An 18,664-nucleotide genomic window follows, 5' to 3' on the forward strand; every position below is an offset into this window, starting at 1 on the left:
ACAACTACCATACGATCTCACTTATATGTGGAATCTAAAGAACAAAACAAAGATTCATAGGTACAGAGAACAAACTGATGGCTACCAGATAGGAGGGGGGTTGGGTGAAACAGGTGAAGCGATTAAGTACAAATTGGTAGTTATAAAATTGTCATGGGGATGTAAAGTACAGTATGGGGAATATAGTCAATAATATTGTAAAAACTATGTATGGTGTCAGGTGGGCACTAGACTATCAGGGATCACTTCATAAATTATGTAATGTCTAACCACTATGCTATACACCTGAAACTAATATAATATTGAATGTCAACTATAATTGAAAAAAGATTCATGGGATGTAAAGTACAGCATAGGGAATATATTCAATAATATTGTAATAACTATGTACAGTGTCAGACTGGTAATAGACTTATTGGATGATCATTTTGTGAGATATATAAATGTCTAAATCACTATGTTGTTTTGTACACCTGAAACTAATATAATATTGTATGTCAACAGTAATTGAAAAATCAATTTTTAAACATTAAAAATAAAAACAAAAGGGCTTTGTAACCTTTAAGTGTCCATCCTTGACCTATTTGCACCCAACTTAAAAAAAAAAATAGTATAGAGAGGTCCCATGCCTCTATTACCCAGCTTCTCCTAATGGGGACATCTTACATAACTATAGTAAGTGTACCTTCCCCTTTAAAGTGGGGCTCCTGAAGGCCCAGCTTTCTCCAGTGCTTCAGGTTCAGATCCTGGCAATGATAACACCTCACCCATGCCCTGCCCTGCGCTTTAGCTTACAAAATACCCCCACCCCACACATAAGGCCCATTTGACCCTCAAAGCAAATCCGTGGGCTAGGGTCACCCCATTTCTTTGTTTTCTAGCTCATAAGATACTTCCTCCCACCATGGGCTCCCTCTGCAGAGTTGCCAAATTTAGCAAATAAAAATTTTATCTGTCAACTTTGTAAGGTAGTCAGCTCTAATGTGCCAGCCAGCCCTGGAACACGTTTGTTCATCATTTTGAGAGAGCATTGATCACAGACTCTTAAGAACTGAAAGGGCTCTGGACCCTCTCCTAGCCCAGCCTTGCCCACCAGGCCTAGGCTGGGCCTCCCAGGCCTAGGCCTCATTCCAGCGTTTTTCTCCCGCCTTTCCACTCCGCGCTGGCTCTGCCCCTCTTGTGCCTTAATTTGCCCATCTGGAGGCTGGTCCTGCATGCACCTGCAGATACATCGAGGGGCGGTGGACCAGCGGGAAGGGAGCGTGGCTGGAGTTGGGAACTCCGCCAAAGGCCTCTTTCCAGATCCAGGGCATACAGGAAAACAAGGAGTAAGGATGGCTCCACTCCTGGCTGGGCTCTGGCGGGACATCCACTCAGGTCCTAACTACAAATCCCAGCAGGAATGGGCCGCGGGGCGTGGCAAAGGAGCTGCGGTCTACGAGCCCTACGCCAAGCCTCGGTCCAATGGGCCATCGCGTGCGAGGTCAGGAGGACAGGAACGCCACAGCGGACCTCGAGACACACTCACTGACACACAGAGACACGCACGCGCCGGGCGTGCCGGCCCCCACACCCCATGAACTACAAATCCCAGCCTGCAGTGGGCTGCGGGGCGGGGCCTCGAGGAGGGGAACGTTCGCTACCGGAAGAGAGCGTTCTGCCGGGTGGGATCCCCGTTGCCCGGTGGGCTCTCCGCCATTGGAGGTGGGAGTCTTCTGTCCCCCACCGTCCCGGTTCCCTGCTCCGCCCTCCCAACAAGGCTGGGACTTAAGGGGAAGGGTGTGCTAGGTGGGGGCTTGGACCCGTCATCTGGGAGGGACACAGGGCGCCTCCCAGACGTCTCCTCCGTCGCCTGAAGCGAACTCCCTTTTCCTGGAGGGCGGAGCAGCCCCAACCTAGAGGCAGGACTAAGCCTGTTAGGGTCCCTTGATGGCCTTCAGGTCTGGAGAAGCCCAGGGAAGGCTTGGGTGCTCCCTATCCTGGGATGTAGGTCCGGATGTTCGGGCAGCTGTGTTTGGCCGCTCTCAGCGCCCTGCGCCCCAGGCATCAGCTTTACGTGGCAATGCCAGGTAAGGCTGAGGGGCTGCTAAGAAGTTTATAACCAGGGCACTTTCATTCATTGTGCTCTCTCTCAAAGTGCTCTCTGCTCACACCGCAGGGTGAAGCGCCAGACCTGTTGTCCTAGCTTCCCACGTTACCCAGGGATCCTCTGCGGCGCTGCAGAAGGGACTTACCCAAACCCTTTAGTGCCAGTCAGGAACTCGGGTCCAGCCTGCTCCGTGGGATGAGCTGTGCTGAGGACCCACTTCATTCACCCTCTGGGGCCTGGGCAGTCTCTCTCCAGAAGCCTCTTCTCAGCTGATTTCTGGCTCTCAAGTGGGGATTCAGGTTACACCTGTATCGGGAGCAGTGACACCACAGTGGCCAACAATACATTGGACTTTGTGTCTCCAACCCCATTTTTAGCTTTTACACTTTCGGTCTTGTTATATACTGCTGTGTCCTTAACCATCAAGTTTGACAGGAAAAGACGTAGTTTGTGAAGGTATAGCCAGGTCCTTGTCATGTCAGATTTTATTCTTCTCTAGTTAGGACGAGTCCAGATACTTCCTAGAAATATTCCATTTAATCTTGGAACAGTTAGAAACAAGTCCAAAGAGGATATTCCAAGTTGGTGGCCCAGATTCCATTGGTAGCAGGAGTGGGGGGTCATGTTAACTGGTCAGGTGGTCTCTAAGCATGCCCATTTTTGCCTGGGAAGTTCTCAAAGGCTTGGTTTTCCAAATATTTCTGTTAAGACAACTAGTCTTTTGTTGAGTAGCCTCTCTGTCCCTAGACACAAAAGGTAGATACCATGGAAACTGGAGCCATTGCTTCAGTCCCTCTTTAAGAAGAGCCCGTTCTCTCCGGGGACAGTGAGCTTCTGCATTCCAGGGCTTAGCACCAGACTTGAATCAGTAAGAGCCTGTGTTATTTGCCCATGATGTGCCAGAAGCCATTTAATGCCTATCCCTGCTTTCTGAAGATCCAGGCAGCAGGGTGCAGTTAAACTCACAGGGCAGTGTTATTAGGTCATTACAGAGAATGTGGCTAAGGGAAAGGTGCACCAAAAGTCGGGTTCTTCCCCCTTCATGATTGTGAGAGCCACTCAGGAACATATACGCGTACATTCTGTACATGGAAGTATCTGCACCCACACTGGTTACACATCCTGATGCAACTGCAAGGTTCCCATTTTAGCAGAGATATCGTTCGCACATGAATGTTTTCAATAAAAGTTTGTTAAAACTGGCATTTAAAAATCAAACCGAAATTCATTTTAACACCTTCCACGTATAGAGGTATTATGGTTGAATTTTTATGTCAATATTGTTTATACGTATTTCTAAAATGTTGCGTTTATATAGGACTTCACAGATTTCTGTCGATTTTCGAAGCAAGGTCCTTGCATCAATAACAGGTGATAATTAAACCTGTGTCGGTGGTCCACCAGGCCACGCCCCTTCCTTCTGCTTGTTCTGGAGATGAGGCCGCCACGCTTCTCCCCACCACCAGGGGTCGCCTGTTCCCGTAGAACCACTGCTCAAGTCTCTGTAGCAGCCCGGGATGGGGTGAGGGGACTGAGGGCTTTGGTCCCGTGTACACAATTAGATTGCCTTGGCCCGAGGCCCAGCGTTCATTTCCGCTTTGGTCTCAGCTTTTCCGTTGGTAAAGATGGGGAGGATGATCTCAGGGCCCTCAATGCCCATCAAGGAAGGATGTGGGGATGGAAACACATCCGGTTGCGGCAGTGCCTGGTCTTTCCTAAGAGGGAGGTAGAAGGCCACGCAGGGTTTTCTTGTCTCTTCCGGATCACGGGTCTTAGGAGAAAGGAACAAGGATGCAGCGGGAATAGGAGATGCCTGGCTCCCTGGCTCTGAAATGAAGAAGGAAGCCTAAGCAGTGCCGTGTTACATCTGGCCAGGGAGTTGAGGGATGGGAAAGTGGGGAGGGGGTGGAGTGCCAAGGACGGTGGGTAGAAATACATGCCCCCCCACACATACTACTCAGAAGGTAAATAGAGGAAAGGAATAGTAGGATGAGGGCAAGATAGGTCAGAGGTACCCAGAGAAGAGTCCCTGGTAACCCATCTGCATTTAGAGAAGGGGGTTATTTGCAGGTAACAGGGAAAAGGCCTCAGGACACTGTCCTCAGTCTAGGTTTGGGGGTTGGTGTCCAATGCACAGGAAAGGAGCAAGCCATGCACCTTTTAGAGGAGAGAGACCAAGGATGTTTGCACAGAAGCGGGCTCTGAGTAAGATTTGAATACACAGCTACAACACATATTTTTTGAGAGCCTACTATGTGCCAAGCTGTGGGCTAGCCCCTTGGAATTTGGCTGTGAACACAGACACAGTTGCTACCCATTTAGAGAGCTTACAGTCAAGTGGGAATCTATAGTCTAGTCCTGAAATAAACCTGTAGATTTAATTGTGGTGGGAGCCCACAGAGTGTGGGGGGACAGACTGACTTGGTCTGGGATCCCTGCTGAGGGTCACTTAAGCTGTGGCCCTAAGGAAGAGGGAGGAAAAGGGCCAGAGTGTTCCAGCGGAAGACTGGCAGGTACACAGCTCCCATATAAGAAGGAGCCTGTTTGAGACTAGAAAGGGATGAAAGAAGCCCTATAACATTGTAAGTGTTTACACCTTACCCAGGCTTCCTGAATACTGGAACACCTTCTGGTCTCTCTCCTGGGTAGAATTTGAGCGGTGAGCTAATGAATCAAATGTAAAGACAACTAAAGAAGCTCTGGTGATCTGCTAGGTGCAGGGTGAGGACCAGGGTAGGAGGGAAGGAGAGTATGCTTGTGTCACCTGTGAAGAAGGCATTGCCAGTTGCAGAGATAAGGAGAGTAGATTTGGGGGTCAGGGTGGCAAACTTTTTTAAAGTAAACTATACATATAGAACAGTCCTTTTTTTGTTTTTGACTGTGTTTACTATACGTTAAGAGAACCCTCTCATGACTGAGTAAAGATCTAAATTTTTTCCAACTGAAATTTCCTTAAGTCAATAGGGTGCAGAATAGGCCACCCTGATGCCCCAATCATGCAGGAACCACAGAAAGAAGATGTGTGTGAGTGAGTCCATGGGAAAAAGTGAAGGAGAAGTAGATAGGGGCCTGATCTTATGAGGCAACAAGAAACATTTGGTTTCCATTCAACCAGCCATGAGCAGTCACGCAAGGGTTTTAGGCAGAGCTGTGACAGGACACAATCTGCTATAAGAAAGTTTCCGGAGCAGGGAAGGACAGGGTATGTGAGACAAAGGCACACCAGGGGCAGAGGGAAGCAGGGTGGTGCCAGCTTGTGCACTTTACCCTGAAGGCCAGAGAAAGCCAACCTCAACTTTCAACCCCAACTCTAAATGAAAGTAGTGCGCTGCCTTCCAGAAAAACAGAGGCAAACTACACACCAAGTTTTATATCCACTTTCAGGGAGATGGAGGGAGGATCTGTCACAAACCTCTGAATCTGTAGCAATAAATGATCACGCACCATGGAAGAATAGGCCAGAGACTCCTGTGAGGAAGCTTGTCTGTGCCTCTGTCCATCAGCCCTCCATCACCCATCACAGCGGCCACCAAAGTAAGCTGACTCAGCAGGTCTCGGAAGGCAGCAGGCCACGGAAGGAGAGGGGTATAGCCAGCTGATGCTATGCCAGCCCCAATATTGTCCCTCATTCATCAACCCAGGAGGGTCCCTTCTCTCCCTATGGCCAACCACCTTGCTTCAAGGTTGTCCCTGACATTAACTAACCCAACCACAGACAAAGTTCAATTAGACCTGGACTATCTGCCTGGGTAAAAATATCCGAGGACTCATTCTCCCTCAACCCTCACGGGACCTCTTTCTCCACTCCCAGGTCTCCCCTCCTTATCCCCTCATGTTCAGGCCTGTCCCATGCCACCCATTTGGCCCTGACCTCATGTTCCAAAAGTTCTCCCTTCCGTCTTTCTGCCCCACCCCTTCCACTGGCCCCTGTGGATTCCTATTCCCCTGGGAGAGAAGAATCCTTGTATTCTCAGCACCCTTTCCCCTACTTCCCCGGCTGTCCTGTGGTGGCCCCACAGCCCCAGGCCCTCCCCTTGGCCTCACCTCCCACTGCCAGGGCCCCACCTGCCCCCGGTGCATTCTTCTCCCAGTGTTTCCTCGTGTTTGAAATCCAGGTCACCTCTCCCTCCTCATTTTTGTCTCTTTTTCTCCGTATTGACTGATTTTTTAAATCATAAAAATAGTTAATGTTTGTCATTTATAAAGTCTCAAGAGTATAGAAATATAAAGCTATGACACATTTCTAGCTGATCTCACATTCCCAGGAGACACGCACACCTGGCTGCTCAGTTCAAGCTTCTTGGGTCCATGTTAGGGATGCCATCATCTCTAAATTACAGCTCTTAACCAAAAAGAAGAGAAACCAACCCTAGCTAGTTGAGGCTGAATATAACTTATTGAAAGAATTCTGTAACTCACAGCATCTCCAGGAGGTCCAGAGAACCAGCCAGGAACAATGCCCCCAAAGTCACAGCAAAGCTGGCCTAGTGGAGGCAGCCCTGAGAACAGACACCACCATCTGCCAGCTCTGCTGGCCCAGGCCCTGAGTGGTACCACTAGGGTCTCAGCCTCCTCGGCCTTTGGAAACAAGATACAGCTGTCTCCCCTCCCAGGGTAGATTCCTCTTGGGGCCTGCTTCAGATACGAAGTCTAACATGGGGGCATCTGACTGGCAGATAGCTGCAAGGGGCACTGGGAAGGCCTTGTCCAGCTTCTGTGCATGAAAGCAAGATTCATGAGCTGGAGACGACTCCAAGTGTAGGAAGTGCTCAACAATCAGAAAGAATGGCCGATGTCCCCTTCAGTTCTCCAGGAGTCCAGCCACCTTCATCTCAGCATCTCCTGCTCTGTGGGCCACACTTGCCCACCTCTGAGACCTCTGGCCACACCCTGCTTACTTGTCATCTTTCTGGTCCTCAGAAACCACCCCCTTCCTCACAGTGCCTCCTGCTGTGCTCACACCAGGAATCCCAACTAGGCTTCACCACCTTCTCTGTCTGCTGACAACTACGTCAGCCGTGACACCACCACCTCAGGAAGAGCCCATATTTACTGTGCCCGCATGGTGTTTGATGTGTGGTCCTCTCATGCAGCCCTCAGCCCCACCCCCACTTCGGGCAGAAGGAATGCCTTACTAATATCTTCATTTACGCAAGAGGAAGTAGAAATCAAGAGAAACTGAACATCTCCAGGGGTTTGCCCTCTCTGTCACTCATAGTGGCCCCTTAGAACAGGGTCTGTGCCACATTCCTTCTCTGCGGGGATCCCTTTGTTCCCAATGAGCTAAAGGCTTTATGTCATATTGGAATTGTCCTAGGAGTCACATCTTCTCAGACTCCTACAGAACAGTTGTTTCTCAAACTTGACTGATCATAAGCTTGATCTAGGATGCTTATTAAAAGTAATATAGATTCCCGATTTTCTTCTGCAGCATCCAGTTCTTAAGATCTCAGGAAGGTCTGGGAATCTAAGACTTTCAACAAGTCCTCCAGTGATTCTTCTGACCATGCAAATGGGGGAAATACTGCCCTGGAGAGCTGTTCATTTCCTTAGCTCGGACTTTGACTGCCCTGGGCCTGTAAGTTATGGCCTGCTCTCAGAGATCAGTATCTGAGATCTGAAATGCGGAGAATCACTGTGCTTTGGGAGGACCATAAACAGGCACTCATGTACTGCCAGACGATGGGACACTGAAACCTTCAAGATGTGTTTCCAGCAATTCCCCTTCTAGGAATTCATCCCGAGGGAATAGCAATGGCTGCACACAAAGCAATCCTGTGCCAAAGATGGAGAAAGAGGATTGTCCAAATCTTCCTGTGCAATTAGCTAGAAGCACCGTCCTGCAGGACAGGCTGGGGTGAGACAAAGCCATGAAGGAGGACTCCTTCCTCTCCCTTCTCTCCCTGATCTGTCCAAGCCAGTGACCCCACAGAGGTGACATGGATTCCATCCTCTACCTGGGGCCCTTTTACTCACCCAGGCTCTGGCATTTGCCTATGCAAAGCCCAGAACAGAGGGAGGGTATGGCTGTGGTGAGGGCAGTGCGGGCTGGGAACCCTCACTGAGTTTTGCGTTTGCACTGGGATGGTCTGTAAAGCCTCCTGATAACTTTAACCTGTTGGTTCTGGTACCATAGGAGGTCCCTTTGGGCGAGGGAAGTTGCCCCCTGCCTTATGGTCCAAATGTAGAACAAAGGTCAGCTGGGGAGTGGAGGTCAGGGAGGAGATCCCTCCCTGATTCCAGGCCTGGATGGTTTCTTTGTTTTCGTTTTCTCAGTTTTTCCCACTGCACCAAATAGCCTCCCTGTTAAGCCACCCCAATGAGTCTTCATGGCTTAAGTGCCCTTTAGCCCTTCCTAAGAATCATCTGGTCTTCTTCTCTGTAGGCGGTGGCCAGCTCCAACCCTGGTGCTCTCTCCCCAGTGCCCCCAGCACCATGGCCTCCAAAGATGCAAGCACATGGCCTTCATTTCTCCTTTATGCCACAGCCAGGCCCTCACCAAAATAATAAACACAGGAAAGTTAAGGTGCCCTGGAAAGGTTTTACATTCATGAGCGTAGTCTGTGTTTCCTCATTCCTTGATTTAAACAGAGTTAAACACTAGGCTCCGGCCCTTCTTTTTACCCCAACACTTCTCAGAAGTCCGAGTTCCAAAATTCACTCAGGTAACAGACCACCTGGAAATCATGGACTCCTTAAGGAAGCCTGCGAGTATTGATGCGTCTAAGTCCATCACAGGAAAGTTGGGTCAGGACCCAATCCTAGAGGAGATACAGGATGGCTCAGTTGTTAGTGCGCAGGCTCTGGGTTGGGCAAAACTTGAGTTGAATCCCACCTTCCACACTTACTAATTGCATGACCTTCAGAGAGCCACTCAACTTCTCAGTCTCCGTGCAATGGACTGAACTGTGTTCCCACAAAATTCCTATGTTGGAGCCCTACCTCCGAAAGTGACTGTATTTGGAGATAGAACCTTTAGGGAGGTAATTAAGGTTAAATGGGGTCATGAGGATGAGACCTTGATTCAATAGAACTGGTGTCCTTGTCAGAGGAAGTGACACCAGAGCTCTCTCTCTCTCTCCACACAGGCACAGAAGAAAGGCCATGTGAGGACACAGCACGAAGCTGACTGCAAGCCAGGAAGAGAACTCTCACCAGAAACCAACCCTGATGGCACCTTGATCTTAGATTTCCAGCCTCCAGAACAGTGGAAAATAAATTTTTGTTTTTCAAACTATCCGGTCTGTGGTATTGTGTGATGGCAGCCTGAGCTGAGTCATACACTTAGTTTCCTTATCTGAAAAGCAAGGATAAAACTAGTCCTTGCATCATGCAGCTACTGTGACACTCCATTGAGGAAACACACCTGTAATGCCTGCCTATTTAGTTTTGTGTGTGTATATGTGTGTATGTATTTTAAATTAAAGTTTATTAGGGTGACAATGGTTAGTAAAGTTACATAGGTTTCCGGTGTACAATTCTGTAATACATCATCTATATATCACACTGTGTGTTCACCACCCAGAGTCAATTCTCCTTCCATCACCATATATTTGATCCCCGTTTAGTTTTCCTACAGCATCTTCAGCACCTGGAATAGTGGGAGTTTCATAAATATCTCCTGAGTGAAAAAATACATCATCAAAAAGGAAGCTGTCAAACTAAATACGAGTGCATGTCTCTGAGCTTTTCACTAACCTCCATTTCATTGACATTGATCACCACTCACCAGCAAATGACAGCAGGCACAAAGGGTTTAAGGAAAGAGTCTGCAAGGGCAGTTTCCTGGTTTTAACTGGATCTGCCCACTAATGTCATGTCTTCTGTGGACTGGGAAAGGGCTTGGTCTGGTTGATCTGTAGGCAAGTTTGAGCCTCTGGGAGGAGGGGACATTGATCAGAGAGCTGAAGGAAGCCAGATAGCCTTTGAACCCTGGTCCAGGGCTGGGCTGAGGGGAGAGCCTTTCCTCCTGTAGGGCCGAGGGGCTGGAGACCACAACTGCGGGAGGCCCTGTGTGGGGAGCTAGGGTTGGGCCCTGGGAGTGGCATGGGGGAAGCGGGCCTGGGGTTGGAGGCCACAGCAGGCCCACCTTCCTGGTGCTTGTGGGATGCAAATAACAGGAACAATAGGGTCCCTGTCCCCAGGCCATTTGTAGCAGTGGCTGGGCTCCCTGGAGGCATAACTCCTTCACCTTGGCCATGGTGAGACTTGGTTCTGGGACAGCCCCAGGAGCACAGACCTGCCCGTACCTGGGAGCCAGGCCTCTGAGCAGGGAAAGGCATCCAGTTACACTGACCACAGCCTTATTCCCCTCCCTGACTCTTTCCAGGACAAGCTCTGGAGGAGCAAGCCCCGGTGAGTGTTCGGCTCCTCTCTTTCCTTCTGCCTTCCTTTCTTGTCTCCACTTGCCACCCTTTTCCTGGGCACAGCCATCCTTGGAGCTGTGCTGATTGTGCCTGGGCTCTCCCCACATGCCCCATGAGACCACTCACATACCTCAACCCGCTGTGAGCACTAGGGCTTCCCTACTACTGGCTTCCCTGGGGCACCAATCATCAAGCTGTGTACCCCAGGGTACTAGCTCTGCCCCCCAGACTCTTCCTCCTGCTGCCCTGTCTCAGGCTGCTGTCACACAACTCCTGTGTCTGGCTGACACAAACTCAAGGGTCCCTTGGGCATACTTGACTAGAGTCCGATTACAGGTTGGGACCACCCCTTCCACCCCCAAGATGTGTAGGTAAGTGACACAGTGGGCAAGAGGGGCCCAGCTCTAAGGGGTCCCCTGCAAGTCAAGTCTCCCCTCAGTCACAGTCCAGCACTGCCAAGGGGTCTAGCTCTCCCACGTGTCTTGTACAGAATTAGGGGTACATGGGGGGGGGACTGGCATAGGTGCAACAGGCAGCTAGCTGGGAGGTGTCCTTGTTTCCAAAATGCCTGCCATTGGCCCTGCTGCAGTGTTGGAAAGGCCCATGATGAATGGTTCTTTGGAGCTGAACGAAGCACTGAGGCTCACTGTAGAAGTGCAGATGGTTTATTATATTGGGGAGAGAGAGTAACTCATTGTGCTAGAGAGGGGGTGGGCTGGCAGGAGATGAGGCCTGTCTCATCAGTCTCCTGTCAAGACTCCCCCATTTGGAGAACAGATGCCCCCTGCCCATCTCCTCTGTCGGCAGCAGGGACCTGGAGACACAGGGTAAGTCCAGCTGCTGAGCCTGGGGTGGGAGGTGGGGGAGGGAGAGGCCACCACTGCTCCTGCACTTCTTCTACCCTCCCTGTGCTCAGCACCCCATCCCGAAGGCCCAGGAGGAGGAGGAAGAAGAGGAGGATGAATATGAGCTGCCCCCCTGTGAGGCTCCGCCCGTCAATCTAGCGCCTGCCCACCTTCCTGGCACTGAGGAGAACGCTTTGTACCTGGGTGAGGGCTGGGGAGGGGAGGCAGAAAGGTTGGGTGGTTGGGCAGGGCAGGAAGGTCCCCACAAGAGAACTGGGTGCAGGCCTGGGCTTTTTTCCATCTGTGCTGGGCAGCCAGGGGAGGCCTTAGCTGGCAGTTGCTGAAGCCTTTTGGCTGGAGAGAGAGAGAGAGAGAAAGAGAGAGAGAGAGGAGGGAGGGAGGAGAGAAGAGGCTGGAGGGGCAGTGTAACCAAGGCAACAGTGGGAAAGCAGGAGGCCCAGCCTGGTCCCTAGAGCCCGGTGTTCTTCCTCTGAGATCCCAGCACATCTCAGCAAGGGTAGGGGTGCCAGGAGAACCCATTGGCATCCCACCCCCACTGCTCCCTGGGCTGGGCCAGATGGGGGCAGGGAAGTAGGTGGCCTCCAGTTGCCATGGAGACAGGGCTGTCGGTTTGCCAGCTGGGACAGAAGGGAGGGACTGGAGGGAAGGAGGAGGAAATGGAGGGTAGGTGGGGGTGGGAGGAAAATGGCAACCTACATGGGGGGAACCCAGTGACCCACAATGCTTGGGGTCTTTTCCAGATCACTCTGGACCCCTGGGCCCATCCAAGTCACCACCACCGAAGCCCCAGCCCAAGATGGTAAATAGCCTCCCAAGTCACTCATTCCCCACCCACCCCACCCCATGCTACCATTTCCCAGTGAGTAAATCTAAGATGCATCTCATTTGCAAGATTCCCCCACATGTGCACTCAAAAGGCCCCTGAAAAATTAGATGCATCAGAAGCCAGAGCCCTGTGAACAGCTGCTTCTCCCCACCTGCCTGATTGGCTCCTTTCACCCTTCAGTCAGCGTCACCCAGGACTCACCTTTCTCGCCTGAGCTGAGAAGGTGGGGGGGAGGGAAGGAGACAAAACAGGCTCCGTTGCCCCTCAGTGGACCCTGGCGCCTGAGGACCCCTCCCTGCCTAGACAGCGAAGAAATCCCTCACTCAGCTGCCAATCACTGCCAACTCTCATTCCCACCAGGAGCCAGGATCCCGCTGTGGGCTTTGAAACCTACCACTATCATCATATACTTTATTGGAATAAAAAGAAAATAAGGAGAGTTTCACAACAAAGAGCCACAGAATTAAGGCAAAGGGAAGAGTCGCCTCCTTTGTACATTAACTCCTGTGTTGCTGTGATTTTTAAGCTGCACAGATATAGATTGCCCTACTATCCTTGCCCTCCCAATACCTCAGTGTCCCTTCCATACCCTGACCACACTGCCCATTGTGCCCACAGTTGAAGACGCCACTGAGCCTGCAGGAGTCTGTGAAGCAGAGATTGCTCTCTGGGAGAGGAGGTAACCGGGATGTCCTCTTTCCAGGGCTCACCCTCTCCCCTGCCCTGAGAAGGGGAATCAGGCCCCACGGGGTACAGTTGAGCTGCCTTAAATTGGTCTCATGCTGAGCCTGCTTACTGCTCTCCCCCAACTGGTCCTCATTTTTACCTGCCTATGTGCTCTTAAGGAAGAGAGTAGGAAGAGAGCAGGGCCCCAGACATGAAATACTTTGCCTGAGATCACAGAAGCAGAGTCTGAGGGGCATCACAGGATGAAGAGATCTGACAGGCAGCGTACTTTGCCTGGAGGATCCTCACTATTGAGACATATCCGGGTGTCATCCCCCATCGAGGGGGCCCTGGGGCCATCAGACTCTGATTCCAGCCATTTCATTATTGCCACCACTGCCCAGAGACTTTCCCCTATGGTAGGTGCCGAGAGGCCTATGACCATGGAACCCTGGATGTCAGGCCAGGGAACCACCGCCCTCTGCCCCAGACCCATCCGGGGCTAAGGCCCTTGCTGCTCACAGCACGACACGTTCTCCTGGCTCCATCTTCTTCCCTCGTCTTCTCTCACCACCGCCACCAACACACATTTGCCTTCAGACACCCACATGGACACACATGCTTCCACATCTGGTCAGGTTGATCTCCACTGTACCTACAAGGGAGGGTCCCCCTTAGAGCAAGGGCTGTGTGGGGCTTCCCTGCAACCTGGTTTCAAGGACTCCCAGAAAGCTGAGGCTGCAGAGAAGTGGCAGCTCGGCGGGTGTCCTCAGACCCTCCTGCCTGTATGGACCTCCTGTCTGGTTCCCAGTCCAGCCCGGTCTGTCCTCTGTTTTAGTTCCTGCCTTGCCTCAGACTCTGGACTCCCAAGTCCTGATGCCCCCAGTCCCTCTGCCAAGGACATCAATACGGTCCAGGTGAGTGCCCCAGCAGGTGTGTGTGTGTGTGTGTGTGAGAGAGAGAGAGAGAGAGAGAGAGAGAGAGAGAGAGAGAGAGAGAGAGAGAGAGAGAGAGAAGTGGGAGCACTCAGGCTTCCTCAGCCCTGACCCTGGGATCTCTGGGTTCACTGGGTCTTTCTTTTGAAGGAAGTAAAGACCCTGAGCTCTGTTCCCCAATTTGCTCCCCACAGGCCCACCACAGCCCCCCAGGAAACTTGGAATGTAAGAGGCTGGTGGTGGTGGTGGTGGTGGTGGGGCAGTGAGTGGGGATGGAGGGAGGGAGCCTCAGGATGGGACGTTAGGCCCAGGGAAGCAGGCCTGCAGGGCCGAGTCTCTTCTGACCAGATCTCCTGTGTCCCAGGGAACAGCGAATGTCACTTTTAAAGGTGAGTACAGGCACCTTCAGCATGAACCCTGAACCCTGAACCCCAGCAGTCCTGCCAGGGCCCACCACAACCACAGCCCTGAAGGCCATGGACTTCCTCCCAGACCCTATGCCCCACTTTGCTGATGCCCCTGCAGCTCTGCCTCCAGTTGAGAGCAGGCCTGAGGGGACCCCACTGGGCACTTTCCAGGGTCTGCGTCAAAGCGGGAAGCTCCCAGCCTGACCTCACGATTACCCCTCATTTGGAGGTCATGCTTGCCTAGCTGGTGGGTCTTACCAGAGCCCAAGACCTGGAGAAGAGGGCTGAAGCACTGGGTGCTCTGCTTTAGGTTTCAGGCCTATGCACATAGCCCCTCCAACCTCAAGACCCCTGCAACTCCTGCAGCCCAGGGCCCCAAGCCTCTTTTGCCTAATCCTCTCCCAGCCCCCCACTATAACCTGCTTCTTCTAGCAGGAAGGCGATCTTCTCTTTCCTTTGTAACTCCCACCGGGAGCACCTCAGCTTCTGAGGTGAGGAGGGTCTGAGAGAGGGCTGGGGGTGGAGGCCCATTGGGAACCCTCTTGGGCTGGTGTTCATCATTGCAAGGAATACTCATTGAACACGTGTGTGCAGCGCCGTGCTGGACACACATCTTTATTCTGCTTGCACACATTCAGTCTGGGGAAGGCAGCTGGGAACACAAATAACTGTACCCTGGGTCCTCTGCTCCCCACCTCCTATCTAGTGGCCCTGCACACACATCTCTGAGCACGTGTGTGTGTGTGTGTGTGTGTGTGTGTGTGTGTGTGTGTACGTACGTACGTACAGGACGGCAGCCTGCTGGCTCAGCCTTGGTACTCAGGGAACTGTGACCGTTATGCTGTTGAAAATGCCCTGCTCCGATGCCAAAAGGTAGGCAACCACAGAGCCCCTGAGCCTTCTTGGAACTCCTTCAGCTCATGGGCTATGGCTGGCTGAGCAGGCAGGGGGGCAGCAGGGCAAGGGGGTGGGTCTGGCTATGGAGGGTCAAGGCTGCGGGTGGACAGTTAGAAGAAAAGGCTAATGGATGGGCCTCCTCCACAGGACGGGGCCTACACTGTGCGCCCCAGCTCAGGACCTCATGGCTCCCAGCCTCTCACCCTAGCAGTGCTTCTCCATGGCCGGGTCTTCAACATTCCCATCCGGCGGCTGGATGGTGGGCGCCACTATGCCCTGGGCCGAGAGGGCAGGAACCATGAGGAGGTGGGTGCTGGAGGAGGTAGAGAACTAAAGGGCAATGAGGACACAGCAGGGAAGCACCCTGGGCCCAGCTAGGAGTATCTGCCTAGGGAAAAACCCACATTCCATATTTTCCTGGAGTGGGTGAAAACGATAGTGGTCAGTGACCTGAAGCCCTTCCCAGAGGCCCACCTTCTTCTGGGGGAGGCACTTCCTCCTGCATGGCTCAGGCTGCACAGGGCCTGGGTGGGGGCATTTGTACCTGTAATGAACCAACTGGCAGGAGGGCAGAGCCCAGGTAGTCCAGATTCTGTCTGTGCCAGGACTCAACTTGCACCCAGCACTTGCTGGGCTGCAAACTAGAGCCAGTCACCTGCCACTCGGCTCCCCGTGCTAGAGGACAGGGGCAGAGGCACATCCCCCAAGTGATTTCCATCTGGCCTTGGAAATAAGAGCCTGGCAGACAACGTGCCCATAGGTGTAGTCGCAGGAAAGTTGCACGAGGCCTGGAATCGGGCAGCTAAATGGCAGTGGAGCCTCATGGGACTAACAGGAAGGAAAATATTTGTAAAAATGTCAACAAGGCCCCTTGCCAGAGGCCGGCAGTCCCGTCAGGAAGTTTCTCCCAGCGTGAGGCTCCCGGGACTCACTGATGCCCTGCCTCTCCATCCAGCGCTTCTCCTCTGTGGCTGCCATGGTCCAGCACTACACGCAGCACACCCTGCCCCTGGTGGACAGACACAGCGGTAGCCGTCAGCTCACCTGTCTGCTCTTCCCCATCAAGCCCTGACGCCCCAGCAGATGTCCACACCCACCTCCAGCCCCATCAGTTGCTTCTTGCCCAGTCTGCCTTGGGCTGGGCCGTCTCCCTCTCCCCTCTCCCAGGTCTCCACCCCTCCAGACCCTCCCCATCCCTTGCCCCAGTCCCTGCAGGCCCAGATGAGAGGCACTGGGAAAGGTTGCCCAGAGACAGAAAGGGTCCCGGAGACCCCATACCATGCTCACCCAGAGCCTGGCCCTGCACTCCCTGCTTCATCTCCAAGGCTGAAAAGCAAGGGTCAGGCAGGGCCCCCATTCCCAGCTCCCAAGAATGGCTGTGTCTACCCTGTTACTAGGGCCTCCCAAGCTGCTCAAGGATGAAGGCCTCCTGGGGAAACTGAGCCTCTTGGGAACAGCTCAGACACTGCTGGGACACAAAGAGAATCCTCTCACATTTTCTTGGAGGCTTAACACAGGTGGGGCATTAGGGGGTACTTGGTTGCCCTGCATGTAGTTCACTTTCAATAAATATTTGTTGAATAAATTCTTGAATTTGCTGAGTGAAGCAGAGGTGGCCTCCACGAGACTCCAAGGTTTTCAAATGTCCCAGGGCACAAACTAGGCCTGTGAGTGATAGAGCCATGGTGGCCAGACCAGGGCAGAAAGCACCAGCCCCCTTTCTGCCCACTGACTGCGCATTTGCCTGTAGATGGGGTGGGGGTTGTCGGAGAGGGTACTGGAGGGATGTTCAGTGCTGGCTCTGCCACCCCATTAAATGACGAGAATGGAGTTAAGTACTTTTCCACCACCTGTTTACCGCACAGTGTGCCCCTAGGGAGGGAGGCGCCTGATTTTGCTCACTTGGTGTTGTCTGGAGTAGGGGAGACAGGCGGACTCCAGGAAATTACTGGATTTGGGCACGCCAGTCCTAGGAGCAAAAGCTAAGGAAGGCTCAGCGGTGGCACTCCGGGAGGACGAAAGGCCGTACAGACACGCTCCTGAAGGGAGAGGCCCAGGGGGCTCCAGCGGGCTACAGGGTTCGGGGCTCCGAGATAGGCGGCGGGGCGGGGCGGGGCGGGGTGGGACCGAGGGTGGGGGCGTCGGGCCTGGCGTGGCGCCCGGAACACCCGGTGCCGGAAGCGCCATGTGACCATGACTCCGCAGAAACAAAGACGGCTCTGGGGCCGCCCAGCGTTCGGGCTGGCACCGAAGACCCACACTCCCTACACCCGCCGACCCCCGTCCCTACCTCCCGAAGGATCCTGGGCTCTGACCCGGCAGGAGGATCCAGATTCCACCGAGGCCCGAGGCCCGGAGCGCGGGAGGCGGGACAGACGGGGAGACGGGGAGGGGACAGCTGAGGACACTATGGAATGCAAGCGGGAGGCTGGGGGTAGGGGGTGATCTTGGGTCCAGGCTGGGCCAGAGGGCATTGAAAGTTCCAATCATCGCTGCTGCTCTGGCAAATTACCCTCTCTGAGCCTTGATTTCTGTTACAGAGGTGAAGATAATCGTCCCTACGCAATTATCCCAGGGTTACAGGCTTAAGTGAGGCTTTCCATGTAAAGGGCCTGATGGGCAATACTCGAGCTCCTCTCTTCCAAATAAGTATGTGAATTCGGGTCAATGAACTGCCTCTTTCAAGTCACTGCAGGGGTGTAGTTTCCTGCCAGGACACCAGGAAGAGGAGCAGGATGGGGCAGCTGGCACAGGGCAGGGTGAGGGTGGGCCCTGCTGTATGTGTATGTGAGGAGGGGATTAACAGCTGGGAGCTGTAGCAGAAGCAGGGGACAGGAGACCCCAGGACAGCCTCCCTGTGAATCAGCTCTGTTAGCCAGCTCTGGCTCCCTCTAGGCCCTGGCTGCGGGTGGCCTCTCTCCTCTACACTTCCCCAGCCTCACTTGGTGACTCAAGGGTGGTGACTCAGGGGCGCAGTGGCCCTCACAAGGATTGTTGGCTTGGTCCAAGCTGGGGGGGGTGTCTAACTTTAAGGCACTAGCCTCCATTCTTTCCCTCCTTGGGAAAAAAAGGGGGAAGGAGTAGTCCAGGCAGTGGGGACAGTCTGCAACAAGGGACCCTGAATGCCAAGAAGAGCAGCCTCCTCGGCCTGCAGTTCTACACTTAGATGTCCCCTTTTCCAAGAAAGCTTCATGGTTCCCCCAGCCTGGGCTCAGGCACTTAGGACACCCCCTAGCAATGGCCTTTTCACTCCCAGGAAAGGACCAACTCTACCTACTGGCCACCATTGTGTATCCAGGGCCTGGAATATAGTAGGTGCCAAATATTTGTTGAGTCACCGAATAGATCAAGTCTACCCTGGATTCCTCTAAAGCTCATAACATTCTTCTATCAGGGCTTCCATTGTTAAGAGAAAAGTCTAAGCCAGTGCTGTCCAAATAGAAGTTTCTGTGATGACGGAACATTCTATATACACATTGTCCAGTACAGTAGCCAAGTATAAGAGGTTATCAAGCACTTGAAATATTACTAATATGACTGAGGCACTGAATGTTTAATAATAATTTAATTATTTTTAATTAATTTAAATAGCCACATATGGTTCAGGCTATC

At 52.7% G+C, this 18,664-nt stretch overlaps 2 protein-coding genes and 1 long non-coding RNA gene across 3 annotated transcripts in view; 2 read left to right on the forward strand and 1 right to left on the reverse strand.

Annotated features, from left to right (window-relative positions):
* Positions 1 to 2,497, reverse strand: part of CAPG (capping actin protein, gelsolin like) — a 22,892-nt gene extending 20,395 nt beyond the window's left edge. Inside the window, exon 1 of the mRNA XM_074332267.1 lies at positions 2,235 to 2,497. The gene's annotated coding sequence lies outside the window, so the exon portion shown is untranslated. The remainder of the gene's footprint in view (positions 1 to 2,234) is intronic.
* LOC141571573 (uncharacterized) lies at positions 1,636 to 9,326 on the forward strand. The gene is made up of 3 exons (XR_012496411.1): positions 1,636 to 2,069; positions 5,474 to 5,623; positions 9,178 to 9,326. It is a non-coding gene; the product is annotated as an uncharacterized LOC141571573 (long non-coding RNA).
* A 1,685-nt stretch (positions 9,327 to 11,011) lies between these two features.
* Positions 11,012 to 16,637, forward strand: SH2D6 (SH2 domain containing 6). The gene is made up of 11 exons (XM_074333915.1): positions 11,012 to 11,282; positions 11,372 to 11,504; positions 12,062 to 12,120; positions 12,766 to 12,930; positions 13,492 to 13,730; positions 13,943 to 13,973; positions 14,113 to 14,137; positions 14,588 to 14,646; positions 14,945 to 15,028; positions 15,200 to 15,358; positions 16,008 to 16,637. Exons 1-11 carry the CDS (start codon positions 11,181 to 11,183, stop codon positions 16,122 to 16,124), a joined length of 1,173 nt encoding a protein of 390 aa, XP_074190016.1. The 5' UTR covers positions 11,012 to 11,180; the 3' UTR covers positions 16,125 to 16,637.
* The last annotated feature ends 2,027 nt before the right edge of the window (positions 16,638 to 18,664 follow it).

This window comes from Rhinolophus sinicus, linkage group LG05 (genome assembly GCF_036562045.2).
Source record: "Rhinolophus sinicus isolate RSC01 linkage group LG05, ASM3656204v1, whole genome shotgun sequence".
Classification (NCBI taxonomy): Eukaryota; Metazoa; Chordata; class Mammalia; order Chiroptera; family Rhinolophidae; genus Rhinolophus; species Rhinolophus sinicus.

Bases quoted from the DNA above. Each gene is read 5' to 3' on its own strand.
- SH2D6 (XM_074333915.1), top strand. From the start codon at position 11,181: ATGAGGCCTGTCTCATCAGTCTCCTGTCAAGACTCCCCCATTTGGAGA. The intron at 13,731-13,942 runs GTGAGTGCCCCA...TGCTCCCCACAG, and splicing joins AGGACATCAATACGGTCCAG to GCCCACCACAGCCCCCCAGG. The intron at 14,647-14,944 runs GTGAGGAGGGTC...ACGTACGTACAG, and splicing joins GGAGCACCTCAGCTTCTGAG to GACGGCAGCCTGCTGGCTCA.